Genomic DNA, 21,389 nt, shown 5'->3' with positions numbered 1-21,389 from the left:
ACTATATTTCTACAGCTATTGATTGCTATTATGGTAAATCCAATGGGCACAATGGAACTCTATCAGCAAAATGCAGGTTAATTATCTCAGGGTCAACCACTTTTGAATCTTTACAAAGAGCTGGTTGTTCCTTCTTCATAGCCTAACATAAAATTGAAAATACAAATTATTATGTGAGTCCCATTATTTTGCTAATAAGGTGGGCTGGTTGGCGGTCATTAATAAAGGATGACCTCCCATTTTCTACAGAATGTTTTTGAGATGTTTTAAACAAGTCAAGACTAATTTATCTGTGGTTCTGTTGTTTTTCTCTCCCCCTGTTAATTACTTTTTCCTTTTATTTCCTGCCTGATATGTATGTTTTGTGAACAGCTCAGGAGCAGCTTTTAATTTTGCTGTTTGTTATTACATAATTAAAGGAGATGAAAGTGTGTTGCCATTAAATATTTGCAACTGTTCAAAGTTTACCTCAAGTGGTAATTTAATCATGTCATATAAATAATAGATTTAGAATTAATTAAGCAGTTTCTACTGGATGCTCAGATAAAACATTAGAAACTTTTTTGAAAGTTATATTTCCTGCTGTTAACAGAGCTGTCAGACATTTGACTAGCTTGAGATAAATTGGCCTTATAAGAAGGTGCAAAAGCCTATTGATGCAAGGAACCAAAGTTAATGGAATTGATTCTGGATACTGTGTTTGCTTTCTGCAGGGACTCCAGTGAATCGGATTCCTATCATGGCCAAGCAGGTGTTGGATCTCTACATGCTCTACAAGCTCGTCACAGAAAAAGGCGGCTTAGTGGAAGTCATCAATAAGAAAATATGGCGTGAGATCACCAAAGGCCTTAACCTTCCTACCTCCATTACCAGTGCAGCTTTCACTCTCAGAACACAGTGAGTTTGAGCACAGATGATAATCCCAGACGACTGGTAACCTGCACTCACACTGTCCTACTAACACCAGGCCAGCCACATTACAAAATCTGTACAAAATCTGTACAAAATGTGTGTGTGTGTGTGTGTGTGTGTGTGTGTGTGTATATATGTGTGTGTGTGTGTGTATATATATATATATATATATGTATATATATATATATATATATATATATATATATATATATATATATATATATATGTATGTATGTATATTACACCACACAGCACACTTTGAACAAGTTATTGTAATGTAGTATGAAATGATGCCCAGTATTAATTTACAATTAACATCTCCACACAGTTTGATAATTTATCCATTCTGTTGTTCATGATTTACTCTTTGAATGTTGATAATGCTAAATAGATCTTTGTATTGTCATCTCAGTGTGCCTGAGAGCTGGTAACAAAAATCCGACGTATGTACAGGACATTCCAGTTGAAGTGACTCATGGTTGCAACTATAAAGTTTCTAAACCAGCACAAAAATGACAATTACCAACATAAACCACCATGTTCTGAACAGACACATTACAGACACTAAGAAAGAGTAACATTTGTATTTTAGAACATAAAATATAAAAATTGCATCAATGCATCATGAGAAATTATTGTCTCTCAGCTTATCGGCTGCAAAACCTCACAAGCCAGAATCCTAAGGCACCACAGTATGGTTGAAGAACACAATTACCACTCAACGAGCATTCCAAATGGTGAAATATTCTGACTGGATGTGATAATAATAATAATAATAATAATAATAATAATAATAATAATAATAATAATAATAATATTGTTACATAGCACAATATGTTCATAAAATGCAGCATAAAGTAACAAATAAAACAGATTATCATGACATTTATTATAAAACCCTGTAGAGATGTAGATGATTTTTTTTTTTTACAACAGGTTGCAGTGAAGCAAATGTCTATCACAATTCAGTGGATGTGCTGGTAATTTTTAAAGTGTAAACTTGTTTGTTATAGCGCAACTTTGCGGTCAATAAGTGTCTTTTTTTTTTTTTTTTGCCTGAGTAGTTGGTGGAATTTTAAACCTACCTGACAATTGTGGTGAGTTTTCATCTTACAGTTTCTGCTGCATGAATATTTTAGCAGAGACAAATAAAAACAAAGAAAGAAGAAATGGAAGAATATTGAAAAATATTGAGAACAAAAACAATAGGGGTGAGCTGGGGCAAGCAATGCTCCTTTAAACCCTAATAATAATAAACATCAAGAAAAAAGATATCCATATTCAGATATTGGAACAGAACTGAAAAAAGTAGATCAATATATTTCTAATATTGTTCTCTTGCACATATGGATCAGTTCAGGACTGTGACCAGTTCACACTGGAATCTCATATTACAAGTGCAGCCACTTGTATAATAACAGCCAAACCAAAAAATCAGATCTGATCAATAGATCAGACTTGAGCACAAAGGCTTGTTTATACTTGGCTTGTATATACTTTGTTTATACTTGGTAGAGATATATGTGTTCTCTAGGAGAAATCTAGTTGGCAAATCAGGTGTCCCCTTTAACCTGATTACAGAATCTGGTTTTCTGATCTACATGATGTTGAAGCCTATTGGTGAGAACCAACTGTTACTTAAATGCATGTAAATGCACCAATTGCAGCCATCAAAAGCATTTTTTTTCAATTCCACTCCAACCTGCAAAAAACGATTGATTGATAATTAATGAATGTATAACAAAGTGACACACTGACAAAAAAAGCAGAGTAAAATCATTGAATTCAGCTTCTTCCTTGCAGGTATATGAAGTACCTCTACCCATATGAATGTGAGAAGCGGGGACTGAGCTCCCCTGGTGAGCTTCAGGCAGCTATCGACAGCAACCGGCGGGAAGGCCGTCGGCAGAGCTATGGCTCTGCCATCTTCAATTACTCTCCTGTGGGCACACCCAGCCTCCTGTCCTCACCAAAGATACAGATGTCTCACCTATCTATGCCCACCCACAACAGTGGCCGTATCTCCCAGGTGCCTGTCATCAAGAAAGGTAACATAAGACAACACAAGATATAATACACAAAAACTTAAGACATGACAAAATGAAACAAGGCAATACAATAAAATCTGTAGCAAAAAGCCTCCCAATTTCCTGCTCTGCTCATGTTTTAATTTGATGTTGATACAAACTCAGCATGTTCCTTCATGTTTACATATGGCCACACAGCACTAATTGCATCTCTATAACCAGGGCGAGAATGGAGAATGGAGAATCCAGAATGTAGAATTTAGAAGGTAGAATGTAGAATGGAGAATGGTTTCTGTAAGACACAAGGAGTCCCTGAATTGGCATTATCGTCCGGAACAGCCAGCAACTGGATAAGGTGTGCTACCGGTCTTAGGTAAGTCTTGTCCCCAACTTGGACCTCAGCCAACCGAATGCATCCATCGGCACTTGCATTCAATTTGACCACCTTCCCGATGGGCCAATGGGCACATGGCAGCTGACGATTGACAATCATCAAGACTGTGTTCTGGAGGAGATCATCTGTGTGTTACTGCCACTTCTGGTGGACTTGAAGAGATGGTAAGTAGTTTCTGAGGAATTGCACCCAGAAGTGGTCCACCATCATTTGACAATGACACCACAGTCTCCTGGTGAGTGAGTCCAGAGCGTAGGATACCTGTGGCAGGGAGGCATCCTGCCGCCCCATCAACAACATGTTTGGCGCCACAGGATCCGGGTCAGCAACATCTGAAGACACGTAGGGGTTCCTAGGGATTTGGCATTTAGGATGCCTTCCACCTCAACCAAGGCAACCAAATAAGGCAGGACTTATTCGTGGAGAGACTGAGGGCTGATAACAACTTGCAAAGCTTTCTTGACAGATTGTATTTCATACTCCCAAGGTGGTGGATTGAACTTAAACATGATTCATTGCTTGGCTATTGTTTCCTGTAGCTGCGGCCCCATTGCAGAGAATGCCTCACTCAGCTCCCTCTCTGCACCTCTGAAGTTTGTCCCCTGATCAGAGAGAACCTTTGAAGGGGTGCCTCTACGGGTGATGAAACGCCTCATGGCTAAGAGGAAGGCATCTGCATCAAGGCTAGTCAGCAGATCCAGGTGGATACAACGAGTTGTGAGACATTTAAATATGACTCCCCATGTTTCTCAGTGCGCCGCCCAACCTTGATGGTGTGTGGTCCAAAGCAGTCTACTCCTGTCGAGAAGAACAGGGGCCTGAGGAGGCGCAGACGTACAGGAGGTAAGTCTGCCATCAGTGGAACAACCAGCTTCCCTCTCCACTTTTTGCATTTAGCACAAGTTTTCTGATGATTATTGGCCTGTCTCCCATGGAGAACCCAGCGCTGGCACCTGATCTCGGTGAAGACCCTATCAGAGCCTGGGTGGAGTAGGCATGCATCCACATCCTGGATGAGGAGTCTTGTCACTGTGTGGCGAGGATCGAGGATTATTGGGTGGATGTCAGTAGAACAAGGGGCATCAAGGTGACGAAGGCATCCACCGACACAGATAAGACCCATTGTGGGCTCCATCTCTGGTGAAAGGGTACTGAGCCTACTGCTGGGCAGTACTGGTTTGCCAGCCTTGAGACACTTAATCTCCTCCAGGAAGTAGTCCACTTGGCTGGCCTTCAGCAGGAAGACTTCCACATCACGAAGATTAGGCTGAGGTAGGGCATTTCCCCATGAAGGAAATGCTGGGTGGCTAGTCCAGTTGTTGCACTGTTGCACTGTGTGGCATCCAGTGATTGAGGTGCAGGGCTTGTTTGTGTAAGGCCACAGAAGATATTTTGCTTCAGCTCAGTATCATCTTCTGGCTCCGTGAAGGCAGGAAGTGATGGTCATTTGTCAGCTGGACCATGGAGGAACGATGGACCTTGAATCCACCGACTTGGAGCTGCCAGCTCAGTCAAGGTCTTGCCGCAGTTGAGATTGTTGGCTGTGTCCACATACCGCCAGGTGTGCTGAGCTGTCAGGTCTTGGATTTCAGAGACTCTGGTTCCCACGAAGACCTTAAACCTGCAGGACTCAGATGTCAGCCAGGTCAAGACTGAGGTGGAGTCAGTCCAGAGAAAGGTCTGGGTGATGTGCAGGGTGAGCTCTCAGTGAATGAGGGAGGAAAGTTGGGCTCCTGTCAACGCTCCACAGTTCTAACTGTGGCATCAACTGTTGCTGCTTAGGGGCCACCCTAGATCTTGCCATGACAAATGAGACATGGACTGTTTCATCCCTCTTTGTCGTGAGGTATGCCCCAAACCATATGCCTGTTCGGAAGTGTCACAGAAGATACACAGGGTGTAGTCTGTGGCTTCAGTGGTGACCTCCGATGGTGCGTAGGTTGATGGTATGAAGATGTTTGCTAGCTCGAGGAGTTCCCAGCTGGACCAAGCCTTGAGGATGTCAGGAGGGAGGTTTGGGTCATCGCAGCTCCTCTTCCTCACTCACAGTTTCTGGACAAGAACCTTGGCCTGTGTTTTGTAGGGAATAATGACGCCAAATGGATCATATTGCTGGGCTAGCCAAGGGAGAGTGAGACTACTAGCACCTTATATATGTGGCACATAGTGGGGCTATGTGCCACATATATAAGGTGCTAGTAGTCTTACTCTCTGTTGGCTTGGAACTGTAGCCAAGTCGATCAGTTGGACAGTGAGACGTAATGATGAGACATTGCTCGCCCACTGCTGGTTTCCAAATCCACCCAGAGCTAGACACCGCCGCATCTTGTCTACAAGGAGCCTGGCAGACTCTGGTGTTGAAAGACTCTGGAGACAGTTGTCCACATAGAACGCCTGCTTGATGGATTGCAGGATGTCTTCATTTCCCTCTCAGTGGTCTTTGACGTGCCTTTGCAGAGCAAACGTTGCACAACACGGGCTGCTGGCTGTACCAAATGGCAAGACCTGCCATTGGTAGATATCAGGTTACTCCTCCCTTCACAGGTTTCTCCAGAGGAACCTCAGCAATGGATGGTCCTCAGGTAGGAGATGAACCTGATGGAACATTGCCTGGATGTCTCCACTGATGGCAACAATGTAGTGCCGGAATCACAGCAGGACCACGATGAGTGATGATCCAAGGGTTGGACCTGGGAGGACTTGCTCATTGAGAGAGAGACTGTGGTAGGTGAAGGAGCAGTCAAAGACCAGACGATCCTTGCCGCTGTGATGGACGAGATGATGGGGATTGAACCATGACTCATTGGAATTATCCACTTCTTCTGCACTGAGTTTGGTAACACACCCATCCATCAATGAGCTTTTGGATCTCTGCTTCAAAGATTTTAGCCTTAGCTGAGTCCTACCAACCGTCGCTCTGTGCTGCAGAGCATTGGCATAACAGCATCAGCTGTGGCATTTAGCAGTGGTGCATCTTTAATGTGGAGCAGAGGTGTGGCATATTGAAGTATGTCACTGACCTTCACCCTCTTAGGGCGTGCTTCTAGGATGCTCACAGCTTCTCGGTCCAAACGGGATTGGTGTTGGTAAAGATCGTCTGGCACTGGCTTGAGAGTGGTGAAGTAGCATGGGACGCAACACCATCTGGACCCTGGAGGGCCCAGTCAAGGGCTGTGTGAACAGCTGCTGGTCCATCTCTGGTACCAAACCTGGCTGTGATCAGGTGGGTGCAATATGCACCGATTAGCAGTAGTGGCTGCACCTTACTGAAGTTCTGTTCCTGGAGGCCCCTCAGGTGGTGATAACACTTTTGAAGTGCTGTCACGAGGTAGGATTGCTCTGACAGGGCTAGCAGACTGGCTGTAAAGGCACTCTTAACCCAGTGCTGTTCTGAGGATTTTGTGAGGGAGGCCACATGGAAATCAACTGGTGCACCAGTAAAGTGTGTCATGTCTTAGCGGATTGTCTGCAGAGTGAGGGATTCGACTTTGCCTTTGAGTTTCAAGTGTAGAGCAGCAGTTGACAGTATTGTCATGTGTTCGGCCCCGTCATCCAGGATCGCATAGGTTTGCAGTGACTTTGCAGTGACTGGCACCACCTTGAGGTACACTTTTCTTCCTTGCTTAGAGTTGGCGAGTGGCGAGTCCCTGCAGGTTGACCGTTGTCAGATTTGGGCTTGTCGGAGCCATGATAAATCGAAACAGGCTGGTTACATGGTCTAGATGCGAGTTGGTGTGGCTGCCCATATTGCCGCTGGAGAGCCTGCATCGCGGCGGTGTAGGGCTGTGCATATTGCCAGCAGGACTTTGTGATGAGCTGCACTTCATCCAGGACTAGTTGCTCCATAAGTACACGGTACTTATAATGTTCAGAAAGTTCAGTGTGGGGACTGAGTAGGTGGTCCAGTGCCATCTTCAAGTCGGCAAACTCTCTCTTGCTGTCATGGACCAATTTAGGCAGCTCAGGTACTGGGATTGGTTGCCTTAGAGCCGGGGTCCCTAACTGGCGGGCCGCGGTCCGAGTCCGGACCCACACACCATCCTATACGGACCCGGACCTATAACCAATAAATTATTAAGAGATTTTAATTTTGACGGGACGCTTCTATTTTAACTGGCGCGACTTTTCTAGTCTTTCCGGCGCTGGTTTAGCTGATCAGGAAATGCACAGACCAATTGCAGAGAAGTTGCGTGTGGAGGAGACTGTTGTAAATGACAGAGTTTGTTACAACAGTCGAAACTAACGTGATGACATCAACACCAACCAGATACACTTATAAAATTAAACAACTGTATAAAGAGGCTTATACGTAAAACAGGAGAGTCTGTGTTTTTCTGTGAGAAACTTTCAGACCTTCTCACAGCAGAGTGAACAGGTGAGGGAGGAGAAGAGGGCAGACTGATCACTAATCAATCACTGATACCGTCGTCCTCTCAGACTGATTAAAAAATAAAAATGCCAAAATTGGTGACAAAACAAACCTGGGTGTCCACACAAATAAAGTCTTTGTGTGAAACACTGCAGAGTGTAACATCGTGCTGTTTACAGACAGTCTGCTATCATTAGTTTGACAGAGAGACAGAGAGGGTCGTGTCTAGAAGGGAACCCTAGACCTGCGAAAAGTCGCACGAGTTTGATTATTTTAGTAGAAATAACGAACACAAATCTCGCAAGAGTTGTCCAAATAAAGAGTTACCTTCTAGACACAACCGAAAAAGGTGCGCAGCTCCAAAAATAGAAAATCATGTTGTGGTGCTGATGTTTTTAATGTGGCGGGCTGCCATAAATAAAACACTATTCACTGATCCACAGAGAGTCACTGAAACACTGATCACTGACCTGCTGGGATGGAAAAAATACTCACATTCTTTATTTAGGTATGTTCATTTAACAGACCTGTCTTATTTTCTATTTTGTATATTACCATCGTTCTTAAATAACACAAAAGTAATGTAATAGAATGCTGAACACGCAATATTTCTTATCTCATTACTTGATTAATCGGCAGAATAATCGATAGATTATGCTTTAATTTTACTGGTTTGGCCCAGTTGAGATCAAATTGGTCTGTATGTGGCCCCTGAACTAAAAAGAGTTTGACACCCCCCTGATGTAGACGTTGATACAACTACGACACTACTTCAGTATATATCACTCTCATAACACAAGTTAGACATTATGATGTTCCGGACGTTTGCTTTAGGAAATTTTCTCTAACTGGATCTCTTTGAATTTTAGTTGAATACCCCTGCCTTAAAGGTATAAACAGCACCATGTAGAGAGAGAATTAATCTTATCCTTCTCTCTACATGATATAAAGTCTAGGGCTACACCTAACATTTTTGATTAATCTAGCAACTTTTTTTTTTTTTATGAAATTATCAACTAATTAAGAAATTATTATAAAGATTATTTTTCATTACACAATAATAGGAAAAATGACTATATATTAATATATAATTAATTAACCCAGTGTGTCAGAGCAACTATCTCCCAGAACTGGAGAATCCATATTTTTTTTTATTTAAGTACTTTTGCATCATGGAGCAAGGAAAATAACTGAAACAATCTACAGACTGTAATAACAGTCTCTAATGTTAGTAAGGGATTTTCTCACTACACATAGCCTTTAAAGTCTTCAGAAATTAGCCCATGATACTACCACGAAATCAGTGGTGCAGAAATTACTTTTAACATGGGGGTAATGAAGAAACATTTAGAAAATGAATTTTAAATGATTTCTACTAACAGTAACACTTTCTGTCTGTTCATAATCCTAATACATCATACTGGGGTAGGAACAAACTGTCATCTTAACAAAGTGCTCTAGTGTTCTCACTTCAGTTGTCCTGTTATTATAAGCCATGTCCAAATAACAGTTTACAGAGCACCAAACTTTCCAGTTTCTGTTTAAAATACTCCCGCACTTTAGATAATTGTGGGCGAGGAGTTTGCAGCTTGTTCTCCAGGGGAATCATGCTTTGACCGGGCACTGCCATCTTTGTGACATGGTGTTGTCATAATCGATGACACTGATTATGCCAGTAAGTCCCTGCTACTGCACAGAGCTGTTCACCTGATTATTCAATATTTACACATATCCAAATTCAACACTGCACCTCCTTGCAACACACATGCCAAGTCTGAAGTGGATCAAAGGAACAGTTGTTGAGATAAACAAGTTCCATACATACAGACAGGGACATCTTACTTTATAGTTAGATAAGTACCTGTTTTCATTAAATAATTGATTGTAGCTGGTTCCACTGTGTAGAGAGGTAAGCAACTGTTTATGAAATGTTACACTTCCTTCACAGAGATTTCAGCTTAAAAGCTTTAAAGTGGTTCAGTTGGTAAGTAAGTATAATGGCCATCTTCCCATGCTAGGCTTTTAATGTGAAACATCAGCAGAGGTGAGTTATCAACAGAATGTTAACAGTTATGAGATTATGTCAAAGACATTTTTGTATCGTGTTGCATTCATTTACTGAAGTTAGCATGCTAACATGCCATGTGGGCCCCATGTCTGTTGGTTAAGATATAGGGTAACTATGGTTTAGCATAGGCTTGTGTGCAGATTTATATAGTTCTTTCTTTATGTATTTCTGACTGGGCCCACACATACAGTCACCTTGGGTCCTGTTACCCTTTGCTTTAGAAATGGTCGATATCTTCATGGCACACTAGACATAGCAGTCAGCCACCTTTTTTCCTTGAGGACCTGTAATCAAAGAAGCTCCCATGTTCTTTGTGGTTCAAAGTGTGTCTTGGAAATGAGAATGAGGAAGTCCTGCAAGATGTTTCCTCTTTGGAGGGAATGAACAAACTGCCCACAAGTTTGCATGAGTATGAATGCATAGCAATGGGGCACTACACGCTTGTGTAATCAATTTCTGACATGCAAATGCAAGAACTTCTTCTTAAGTGGTCGGGTAATCATGCAACAATTTCTGAAAAAGATGTGATTGTGTGCAGTATTCCTCAGGAGGAAATGAATCATCTTTCAGAGAGACAGGAAAAAGAATGTGTTTATTTGGGATCTGACCTGGTGATTGCACCAAGACCAAAATTAACTTGAACCTTATCATTCTCTTTCACCAGACTGTTTCATCAGACCAACTGCATGCTTGTGTGCCATATTCGTGTTTGCAAAAAGGAACACTTATAATCCAAACTTCACAAAAAATGTTAAAGGGTTGTTTTTCAGCCTTCTCTGTTATTGACAGCCTAATTTATCCCATCATACAAAACTGACATATCTGTCCCTCCTTCATTGGTAAAACAAAGTGAATCCATTTTCATTGTGAATTAGAAAATGATCAGCAGGCCACCTGGCACCATATTAGGGGATTTTTATCCAGAACACCCAGAATGTTTTTTGCTGACATTTCATTGAATAGCTAGATAGATATCAGAATGATCAACCCCATATGACAAATGAGATACAGTTTTTTTTAATTACAATACTTGAATGTTAAAAAAAACATTGACATCCATACAAATGCTACTCTCTGGAACTTAAATTTTTAAGTTAGCAGTGTGTTTAAAAACCACTAAACCAGACAGCAAAAATGCTGGAATGAAAAATGTTAATTATTGTTTAAAAATGTTAATTGATTCTTCATCACAAGATGTGAAAGAGCAATGCGGTGACACCACCACTAAAAATAATGTGATTTGTATTATGAAAGACGTGCATTTAAAATATTCACAGGAATTAAATTTCCTGTGAATATTTTAAACCTACTTCTCTTTCATATTCTGATTATTATGTTCATAAAGCCACAATCAGAGCAATGACAAAATACGATATGTGAGAGTTTACAGCACAGACTATTATTTACATTATCAGACTCCTTTATGAGAAGGGGACAGGAGGTGACACAATACAGCTTATTTACATGACTGTAAACATGTATAGCAGATAGTCTTTTTGTTTTTTCTCTCTTCAGAAGAGCCCATAATGGCCAGCTGCCTGCCTGGCCGAATCGCCCTCCCGATGTCACCCAGCAGCCATCGTGCAGCAGCCGTGGCAGCACAGGCAGCGGCAGCTCAGGCAGCGGCAGCTGTCCAAGTGGCAGCCCTGGAGCAGCTGAGAGAAAAACTAGAGAGTGGTGAACCGCCAGAGAAGAAGATGATGATGGTGGCAGAGGAGCAACAGAGGATCATGCAGCACACCTTGCAGCAGAACCTGCTGGCAATGGCCACCCAGCTGCCACTCAACATTAAACTCAACAACAGAGGTAAGACACTCGCGGGATGTTTGAGTACACTGATTTGTGTGGAATTTATATGTTCCCTGTGTTTTGGGGGGTCATGATTTGAAATAATTCAGTAATATCAAGTGATATAGCCAGTATTTAGACATGCAAAGGTCACAGACAATTTTTAATTAATTTAACAACAATTGCATAATTGTAGAATATAAACTTATACAGAGAACATGACCTCTTTGTCCCTACTAGCAATTATAGTACAGTCCTGTTATTTTATTATAGTCAACAAATCTCCTGAAAAGACCCAAGCCAACAGTGAATGTATCCTTCAAAGCCTGATATATCTTCTTCTGCTGTGCCATAGAACTGCATTGTTTTCCAAAACCTATAAAAGCATATCAGTGAGCCACACTGTTGCACTGGGTGACATGTTTTTTCATTTCCATGAGCACACACACTGTAGTTTATCTGAACTCAGTCCCGCATAAACAGTCCCACTGTTTCTAGTACTCACTAGACCAAGACCAAGACCAAGTGTGGATTAATCTGCTGCTGAAAACAGTCTCCAATAAATGAGTAATGTTTAAGAGTTGTTGAGCTGTTTTAAGAAATTGCTGAGCCTTTTAAAAAAAATTAGGCTACATATTTGTGAGATGTTTTGTCGTCAGTGGGAAGCAGTGCACTCAGGGCTGAGTGCTACAGACAGGGTAGGGAAGTCAGAAAGTATTGAGAGAGTGACTAACTTATTGTTAGTTTTGACCTTTTCATTTATTTGTTAATATCTGGGATAGTGCTAGCCTTTTCTTATATTTACATTCAAAGTTATCTTGCTTCAAATGAGAAGTCTGTAATATATTTACTGTAAATCATAAAATGACCATGATATGTCTTGAGACAGTAAGTAAACATATCAAGTTCAAATACTTGTTTCTCTGACAACAACAGTACAGCTGTGGTGTCCTTTGAAATTTCTATACTGGCCCATAACTTGAGTTAACTTGCTCATTTCATATTAAATAGTTCAAATGAATGCCAAATGTTCACTGGATCAATTATTGTCTGTTTATGACTCTTGAGAAATCATTAATAATCTTTTAAAAGCAGCAGATGTTTATAATAGTTAAATTGAGTAATTTGTTAACAGAGTCTGTCACTGAATTCCCACTCAACTGTGTATTTTCAGGGCAGTGGGTTTTTGTTTTCAGGATAACAGGCTTAGCTATAAATTGACAGATAACTGACAGATTTAAACAGCTGATTGGCTTACACTATAGGACTTGTTGTCACTTGTTATTGTTAACTTATAGTGTTGTACTCAAGAAGCGATCTTGCAGTGCTCCTGCAGTCTGTCTGACCTTCCTCAAGTCTAGGGACGAGGCGGCAGGAGGAAGCTACTTGCTTCAAACATAAAGTGTATATTAAATAAGATTTCAACCTATTTAATATACAGTCTATGGTTCCAACTCCCTATTTGGACTGCAGTACCCATTTTTTAATGCACAATTATTACATATTGCTCCTTTAACAGATTGTGGCAATTATAACACAGTGATGTCTAAGATTAAATATGGCATACTCATTCAGTATTTTTTGAAACACTGTGTAAGCCTTATTTTAATGCATAATTCAAAATTGGGTGCTAAGTGTAACGTTGAGTTCGTTAGCTGCTCCCTGTCAGACTTAAATAACAGTGTGTCTACAGTGCGTGGTGTGTAAAAGACTGCTAATGGCCCTGCCAGAAAGGCTGTCTGAGATCGAGCTATGAAATGTCTCAACCACTAATGTGCACATAGTTCATCATATAACATGTGTAATTTGTGGCTCAGCTGCATAGATGTTATGAAGAAATAGTTCATCTTGACCACAGGCAGAAAGTGGCTTGTCATGAGTAAAAATACCTGTATTGCTGGGCTTTGGCTGCAGCCAGCACAGCTCATGACAAGCCATAAGTCACATATGACTTAATGATAGAGGCTAAAGGAAGAATAAGGGGCCTATCTGCTCAAGTGTGATATCATTTCTGTCTGCATCACTGCCTCTCTCATATTAGTCATAATAGCGGGCTTTGCACTTGATACTTGATGGAATCTTTCTCAGGTTAATTCCCACACTGGTCGTCTGGCTCTGGCCTGCACACATAAACACTGTCATTTAAAGATTACATCCAAACACTATTATTTGTCTCCACCTAGATGCACTTAGACAGATAAATTTGTGTTTACAGATGGTTTGATATCACTGCAGTTCACTGAGATTACTCTCTGTGCGTAATGTTTGTCCGTTCTCCGTTTGTCCGTCTGTTATTTCAGAACCAGTCACATTTATTCAGCCAAGTTTTCCAACTGTGTGCTGCTATAGGATTCATCTATAAATGACATGTACAAATGGCTGTAACATCTTTTGACAGTTCTTTCTCCCCAGAACTCTTTAATAAAGCTCTCCTTATCCTGTCACTCACTGAATTATCACCAATACTCCACCGGGGCGCTTCTCTTGCTTCTTCTGTTCCCTTTCTAAATGCTCATATTGAGTTTTTCTCTCTCTCGTTCTCTGCCTCCTCTCTTGACAGATGATAGACAAGAGACCGCATTGAACCTGTCTACCAACGGCATTAGCAGCATCAACATGTCAATAGAAATAAATGGAGTTGTCTACACAGGTAAATAGAGGGGGCGTTTGCTGATGTAATTGCAGGCAGGAAATTCAATAAGTTATAGCAGCACCCTGGTGCTTAGTCCTCTACGCAATTTGATGTCTTTGCTATAAAATCCATCGTAATGAAGTGGCAGTCCAATAGAGTTAAAAAAGTTAAATATCTCAAAATTGGGCCTGTGGATTCGAGGTCGATGGGGCTTATTGTCTTATGTGCTCGCCAGATTTTGTGTGTGTGTGTGTGTGTGTGTGTGTGTGTGTGTGTGTGTGTGTGTGTGTGTGTTTGTGTGTATGTGTGTGCATGTGTAAATGGAGGTAGGCTGTATCTTGAAGTAATTACCGCCTCTCTGCTTTAACATAGCTATTCATGTCAGGGTATAAGCCTTGTGGCCATCACATCATATCTGAGCTGTCTCTCTGAGAGAGTGTTGACTTAATCCATCTCATCCTGCCATACTCCCTTTAATCTGTCTTTATGTTCTCTAGATGAGTATGGTGAAATACAGTTACTGCTGAATATGACTGTTGACTGTCTTTTTATTGTCTATATAATTAAAAAGTCTTAAAACTTGACTTCAGTTCAAAGGTTAAATTCACTGGTTTTAATTTCATGTGTAATATTTTTAAATGGTGTTATTTATTCTAGTTTTGTCAGAATTTTGTAGTCTCTGAAGTTTTGATTACATAACAACAACAACAACAACAAAAACAACAACAGTAATAATAATAATAATAATAATAAGAAGAAGAAGAAGAAGAAGAACTATTATTATTATTATTGTTGTTGTTGTTGTTGTTGTTGTTGTTGTTATTATTAATGTTATTATTATTATTATTATTATTATTATTATTATTATTATTATTATTATTATTATTATTATTACTGTTGTTGTTGTTGTTGTTGTTGTTGTTGTAAATAATTACAATAATTATCTCTTGGAATTGCTTAACAGCTGAGCTGCAGAGTTTTGAATGAAGTCTTTCAGTGGTTTTGTGTGTGTTACATTAATCAAGTCACTTTAAATACAGGCTTGAATCTGGCTTTTTTGCTATCTTTTTAAATTTCTAAATGGTATTTTATCTGCTTCTCCATCCTTGCAATGTAGAAATGTCTTTTGAACAAGAAAAATCTTTTTTTAGTCTTCCTTAAAATTAGATTAGCATCAGAAACACACAGTGATGGTCAAAAATAGATCATTCTAAGACTATTCAGTGTTTAACCTTGTCAATTACAAAACCTAGAATGTCACAATGCTGATGACTAACTTCAGTCACATGTTGGGTAATTTGGAAATTATGGTCACATTTAGGTCACATTCAGCCCTGACAAAATGTAGCAAAATGTTTATTTAAAGAGAAGTGGTGCGCTTAAAATGTTTTCAGAAACATAATATAGTGACTGTTTAGCTGTAAAACAGGCAAGATTGCCACTTGGATTTGATAAGATTACTGATGGCACTTGAGCTGACTTAGATTTGCTGTTTGCTCCTCAGGCATGCTGTTTGCTCGGCAGTCAGCTATCGCAGCAATGACAGGACACCGTGGGAGACACAGCAACTGTCAGACTCAGGGAAAGACCAGTCCCACACAATTCCAGCTGTCCTGCTCTTCGTCCTCTTCCTCATCCTCTTCCTCATTCCATGGGCACAGAAACTCCTCCCCCTGATTTTCCTGTCTCTCCTCATCTCCTCACCTCCTCTTTCCACCTCACCAGAGAGGAGATCCATTCTCTTGTCAAAGACACCAAGCAGTTAGAGACATGATCATCAGATAGACTTCAGTTGTTTTGAAGGTGACTTTCTCTCCATCTACTTGATCAGATTCCACATAGGTCAGCTAACAACAGATTTAAAAGCAGCAAATTTGTAAAACAAAAAAGCAAACTAAATTCTTAGCAAGAGCTCTGTCCTGGTCTTACCCCTAGCAGTGGGTTTTGAGGTTACCATTGTTTGCTTGCTTTGCTTGTTACCATTGTCTTTCACATTCTCTAAAAAGACATCTGTTCAGTGTGGAACACTTCAAAAGCACAGTCACCCATCAACTTAAGGTGCAACCTGGGAAAAGCCAAATGAAGATTCCCTCTTGTGCACTTTTCAGTCAAAAGATGAGGCAGCTGAACAGTTAACCTTCAGCAAGAAATTCCAGTTGTTGATGATGTTTGAAGGCTTTCTGACAGACCTCATAAACTCTCCAGTTACAGCTGATACCAAAGAAGAAAAAAATCAATGCTGGTTTAACACATCTAGGATATACAGTGATCTTTGATCCAACCTGAAATTTATAGCACATCTGGTGTGGAAATCATCATGTATTCTGTAGGAAGGCTACTGCTTAACAGTGTGTATCCATGCAGTCATATTAGAAGGGAACACCTATGAATGGTTAACTATCCAACAGCAGCAGCAACTAGTAACAGTGTGTCCTAATACCATACTGTATACTGATATTATACATGTGTGAGTTATCACAATCACATTAACATGTTAGAGGGCCAATAGTCATATTGCCAATTTAGCACTGTTTATTATTCAGACAATGAATGTTGATAGCACACAGTATACAAGGAACTGAAGAAGATAAGAAAATGCACATGTACACAGTCAGTTAACTGGAGGTTACAACACCATTGGGAATATTAGAAAGGAATCATCTAGTTATTTATTTACACCACTCTTATGTTATGTATTGCATTCAGGGACATAAACACCACATTCAAAAAAGTCTTTCACACAGTTAGGACGAGTTTATAATATCTATTTGGGACACAGTTAATAGCTTTTAGTACGTTAGGCAACCAGATGTATTGTTACTATGATAATTTGCTGAATAGATCAATAGGTAAACAAGAGAATTCAATGATCAAATAATCTGTTCCACTGTACAGTTTATAATTATGTCTGATAACTTGTGTTGAGACAGCCACGGTGTACATGTCAAAAAAAGAACAAAGCAAAGAGAGCTGCTCACAGCTCCTGTATAAGGACCCCTGATATGACCATCACAAGGAGTATTACATTCTTTTAGAAGCCCTTTATGATGGAAGGTTGCTGACAACATTAGGTTTTTTCTTTGTTTGCTTGTTTGTTTTTGCTAGGTTTTCTTTGCTGTGATCACAAAATAAGTATTGCTTGATTTTGAAATTAGATATACCTGATCACAAAAAACAAAACAAAACGAAAAAAAAACAAAACATCATGGAATTAATTATTATTATAAAACAAGCTGGTTTGTCAAGTTTACAGAATATCTTTCTAGGGATGACAAGAAATAGAATCTTTTACTCGCTGCCTTTCAGAGCGTACAGAGACAGCGACAGATTAAATTTATGTGATGACAAGCATTGTTCTGGTTAAATGCTTTCCTCATCAATGATGGTAAACTGCAATCAGCATCATTGCTCCACTGATTGTCGTCGAAAATACTTACAAAAGTGAGGTAGACCAGCAGCGCATGAGATTGCAATGTTCTTTGAAGAAATCTTCTGCAATGCACATTGACTAAAGAAAATACTAGACTAGAATATATCAGTGGCATCTGTTGACATTACAGGACTGAAGCACAAAGCTGACAGAGCCTTTGAAAGAAATTAATCCAAAGAGTTCTCATATACCACTGTATCCTTAGAGAAATGGCTGTGTTGGTAAAGAGTAGAGCACTTCAGCCTGTAGGCAGCAGTTAAACAGAAATAGAGAAGGTGACAGCAGGACATACAAAGATGTAGTCTGTGGAAAATCAGTCATACTGTAGATTTCGAATAGAATGCAGGCTTCTTGTTTTTTAGTTATGCACTTGTGTCTAACATCAGATAGCCTCCCTCTTTCATCTCTCTCTCTTTCATAAAGATATAAAATAATTTCTTTATTGTGAAGGGAAATCAGAACCAGTTTGAAAATATACAGGTTTTTATTAAGTCTGTTGAAGCATTTAATTGCAGATTTTGTTTATAATGTTTTTATAGTTGATCCTGCAAACATTGCATTCAGCTCCACCATTTTATTTGCAAATCCTTTTTAAGAGTCTTCTTGAATGCAGATACCTCACCAATCTACCTGTATATAGTCATAGTAAAGTATGAATACAAGATATACCTCATAAAATTCATTTATTTTTATTGTACAGCCACTTGAAAATCAATGTTTTACTCCAACTGATCACTGGATTTTTTTATTTCATATTTTGTATGGTTATACCAAAGAAGGGAATATTTTATTGACACACATCTACCTCATTTGTTATAAACTGTGCCAACAACCATGTCAACAATCTTAATTGCCAGTGTATTCATGGTGTTTCATATCCATGTATTTGTGTGAACATAAAATGCTTTCAGTCAAAGAAAAAAAACAGTAGATTATACTAGAAAATTAAGCAACAAGTGCTTTTTACTGTATGTTGAGTGTTGTGCCGGCGCAACAAAACAGCCTTTTGTGAGACACAGTAGGGATGCTTATCAAAATAGGCCCTATCTGCATGAAAACATGAACATAAAGAGGAGCACAGCATCTGGTAGTACCTGTGCTGTCAGACTATCAGTGGAGATTTCTTGACATATATGATATTTAATTTAAAACATAGAACTGCAGATAATTGTTAATAATTGATGTGCGATTTACTGACTGTTTTTTTTTTTCCTTTTTCACTGATAAAGACTGAGATGCAGTTGAAAAGGACCTTTGAGCTGAGATTTAATTGTCACACATACTGTTCCTAAGGCTGTTCCAGCATATGCAAAGGTACACATAGACACATGACAACATGTTGCTAAAAAAATTGGGATGTTGCAGGTATTTATTTGCAGGAGAGAACTGAGAAGAATTCCTAAAAAAAAAAAAAGACCATGACTGTAGCAACACCATCAAGGCAACACTCTACTGCTGCTAAGGTTCTAAGCACTGTCTGTTGTGCTTTTTTGTAGTTGCTGTCCTCCTCACTATGCACACATTTTCATGCAGATTATTCACAGTTCTTGATTTAAAATATGAATATGATATGACTAGTTCAGTTTCATGATGAGATTGTAACACTCCATGCTGATTACTGGTGATAAAGCTAATAATATATTGTGTGACTATATGTATAGATAGTGATGCTGAAATTGAAACACAGTCATGCAGCAGAGGACAATCCTCAGCTAATAAGATGAGTTGACTCCTCAGCTGTCAGTTGAGCTATTGAAGGTGATTTCTTTATAACTGTCATGTTTACTTGAAATGTGTTCTTTAGCAATCCAACAATTCTGCAGGAAGATACAGCCAAGGTCCAGAAGCATCACTTCCTCAAACTTTGATCCTGGAGCACTGAATCAGTGATATCAGCCCAATATTAATGGACGTTAATGTGTTTTTTCAAAGCAGCTGGACCAGACAGATTCTCTAATCTGGAAAATCTGGAGAATCGATTCAGCCGTGGTAGTGTCCTTATTGTGCTGGCAGATAACTTTGTTATTATCTGTCTCAGAAGCATACAGACACATGGTTAGCCACCCTTACAGCAAAATTCAGCACTTCGTATGCCAGTCCAGTCAGTGTTGATGTTAAATGTAGTCAGCTGAAGCAATAAATTCCTCAGTGCTTTTATGTTGACATAGAAAGCTGGGTTCTCCTGCTGCAAAATTTGTTCTGACATCCAGTGATGTGATAGTGATGTTGTTGGTGTTAAAGGCCATTTCAGCTTGGATTTCTAGTCTCCTCCTTTGGGAGAGTGCTAGATGAGTATTTTTGTCACCTAATGCTAAGTTTTGGCCAGCAAAATAATAGCTATAGGGTTGGTCGGTGCTGTGGGCATGGGTGTCACATGCTCACTCGCATTGCATCAAGGTACATGTAGGCACTGGCAGCAAATCTCCACAAGCTCAGTTTTCTTGGTCATAGCAGCACTGAGGAATTTATAGTTTTTATATTTTTTATATTTATATTTCAACACTGGCTAGACATCCACATGAAAAGTTCAGAATTTCCCCTTTAATAGAATTCCAGAATAGGAGAGGTTTTGTCAGGCAGATTCAGATTCCAGAGTCTAGAAGAAAAAGTTGTCACAATGTTAGGTGACTCACAGAAGGAGCTCTTCAACTCTCTCTTCAACTGTGTTTTTCTGGTGAGGAACATCAAATTTACAACCCTATATACTATGTTTGAAAATATAAAGTGTCACATGGCTGATGTCCAGATTCTGGATGATTATCTTAGGTCCAGTCACCATTTGTGATGATCAATTGTATTGAAGAATAGCCACCATCACAATATGTATGGCAGCCCCAGATCAGGAAATTCAGTCATTCAGAACATTAAAAAAGACAAACTCAATGACTACTTTGAGACTTTTAAGGTGGAAAAAAGACTAAGTTTGATAGATGTAAAGCAACAAAAATTAGTCATTAATCAATACAACAAAAAATCAGTCAATGGGTGGGGGAAAAAATGTACTATTGTATATTTTAATGGTAGATAAATTTCTTTGTAAGGGTAAGTCATATTTTTGTTTCTTTATACTGTACCATTCCTGGTGCTATTTTTCCATCTTAAAAGATGGCAAAGAAGGAGATTGCCTACCACAAGCTGAGTTTGTATGTTCAACATTCTCCCCAAAACAAATTTTATAAATCTGAGGTACTGAAATGTCCATGAGATGGCTTGTGATACACAGTATGATGTCCAGGATCAGGGCATATTCAGGACAGCATATTTTCTATTCCCATGATACAGGTGCTTCTGAGAGGACAGTCCTGTCTCCTTGTGGTTGTCTCTTTATAAATGCAGCACCGGCACAGTCCTCAGTACTGTCTCTTCTTTAACCCCTCCTCCTGTACATACTGCTGAATGATGCCAATTACTGAACACTTCAGATGACTGTGGGGCCACAGCATAGAATCACTGGCATTCTTATAACCAAAGACTTTTTCAAGCTGTGACCATGTTCACTTGATTTTCAGGTCATATCCGACAGCAGAGCAAAGAAGAGAAAGCAAGCGAAAGTGACAGCTCTGCATGCAGAAAAAAATAATTGACTTATGTAATCAAGTAACATATTGTTTACTTTGTATTTTAGCTATGCTATGCTAGTAGTTTTTAGACACTAATCGCTTTATTAGCTGTGTATGAAGCTTTAAATGTTTATTTTATTTCCATTTCATTCATCTTGGATGAATCCGGTGCATTATAGAAATGCTGGATTTTGGTGCTCAGGGGTAAA

At 39.6% G+C, this 21,389-nt stretch overlaps 1 protein-coding gene across 1 annotated transcript in view; it reads left to right on the top strand.

Moving 5' to 3' along the window:
* arid3c (AT rich interactive domain 3C (BRIGHT-like)) overlaps window positions 1-20,767 on the top strand; it is a 159,849-nt gene extending 139,082 nt beyond the window's left edge. Inside the window, exons 4-8 of the mRNA XM_084729377.1 lie at window positions 714-897; window positions 2,716-2,960; window positions 11,286-11,576; window positions 14,119-14,208; window positions 15,695-20,767. Of these exons, the coding sequence (XP_084585503.1) occupies window positions 714-897; window positions 2,716-2,960; window positions 11,286-11,576; window positions 14,119-14,208; window positions 15,695-15,867 (983 nt within the window). The 3' untranslated portion in view covers window positions 15,868-20,767. The remainder of the gene's footprint in view (window positions 1-713; window positions 898-2,715; window positions 2,961-11,285; window positions 11,577-14,118; window positions 14,209-15,694) is intronic.
* The last annotated feature ends 622 nt before the right edge of the window (window positions 20,768-21,389 follow it).

The sequence above is a fragment of the Lutjanus erythropterus genome, chromosome 10 (assembly GCF_056507025.1).
Source record: "Lutjanus erythropterus isolate fLutEry1 chromosome 10, fLutEry1.hap2, whole genome shotgun sequence".
NCBI classification, from domain to species: Eukaryota; Metazoa; Chordata; class Actinopteri; order Lutjaniformes; family Lutjanidae; genus Lutjanus; species Lutjanus erythropterus.
The sequence above is the reverse complement of the archived record's forward strand: the minus strand, read 5'-3'. Positions and strand labels throughout refer to the sequence as shown.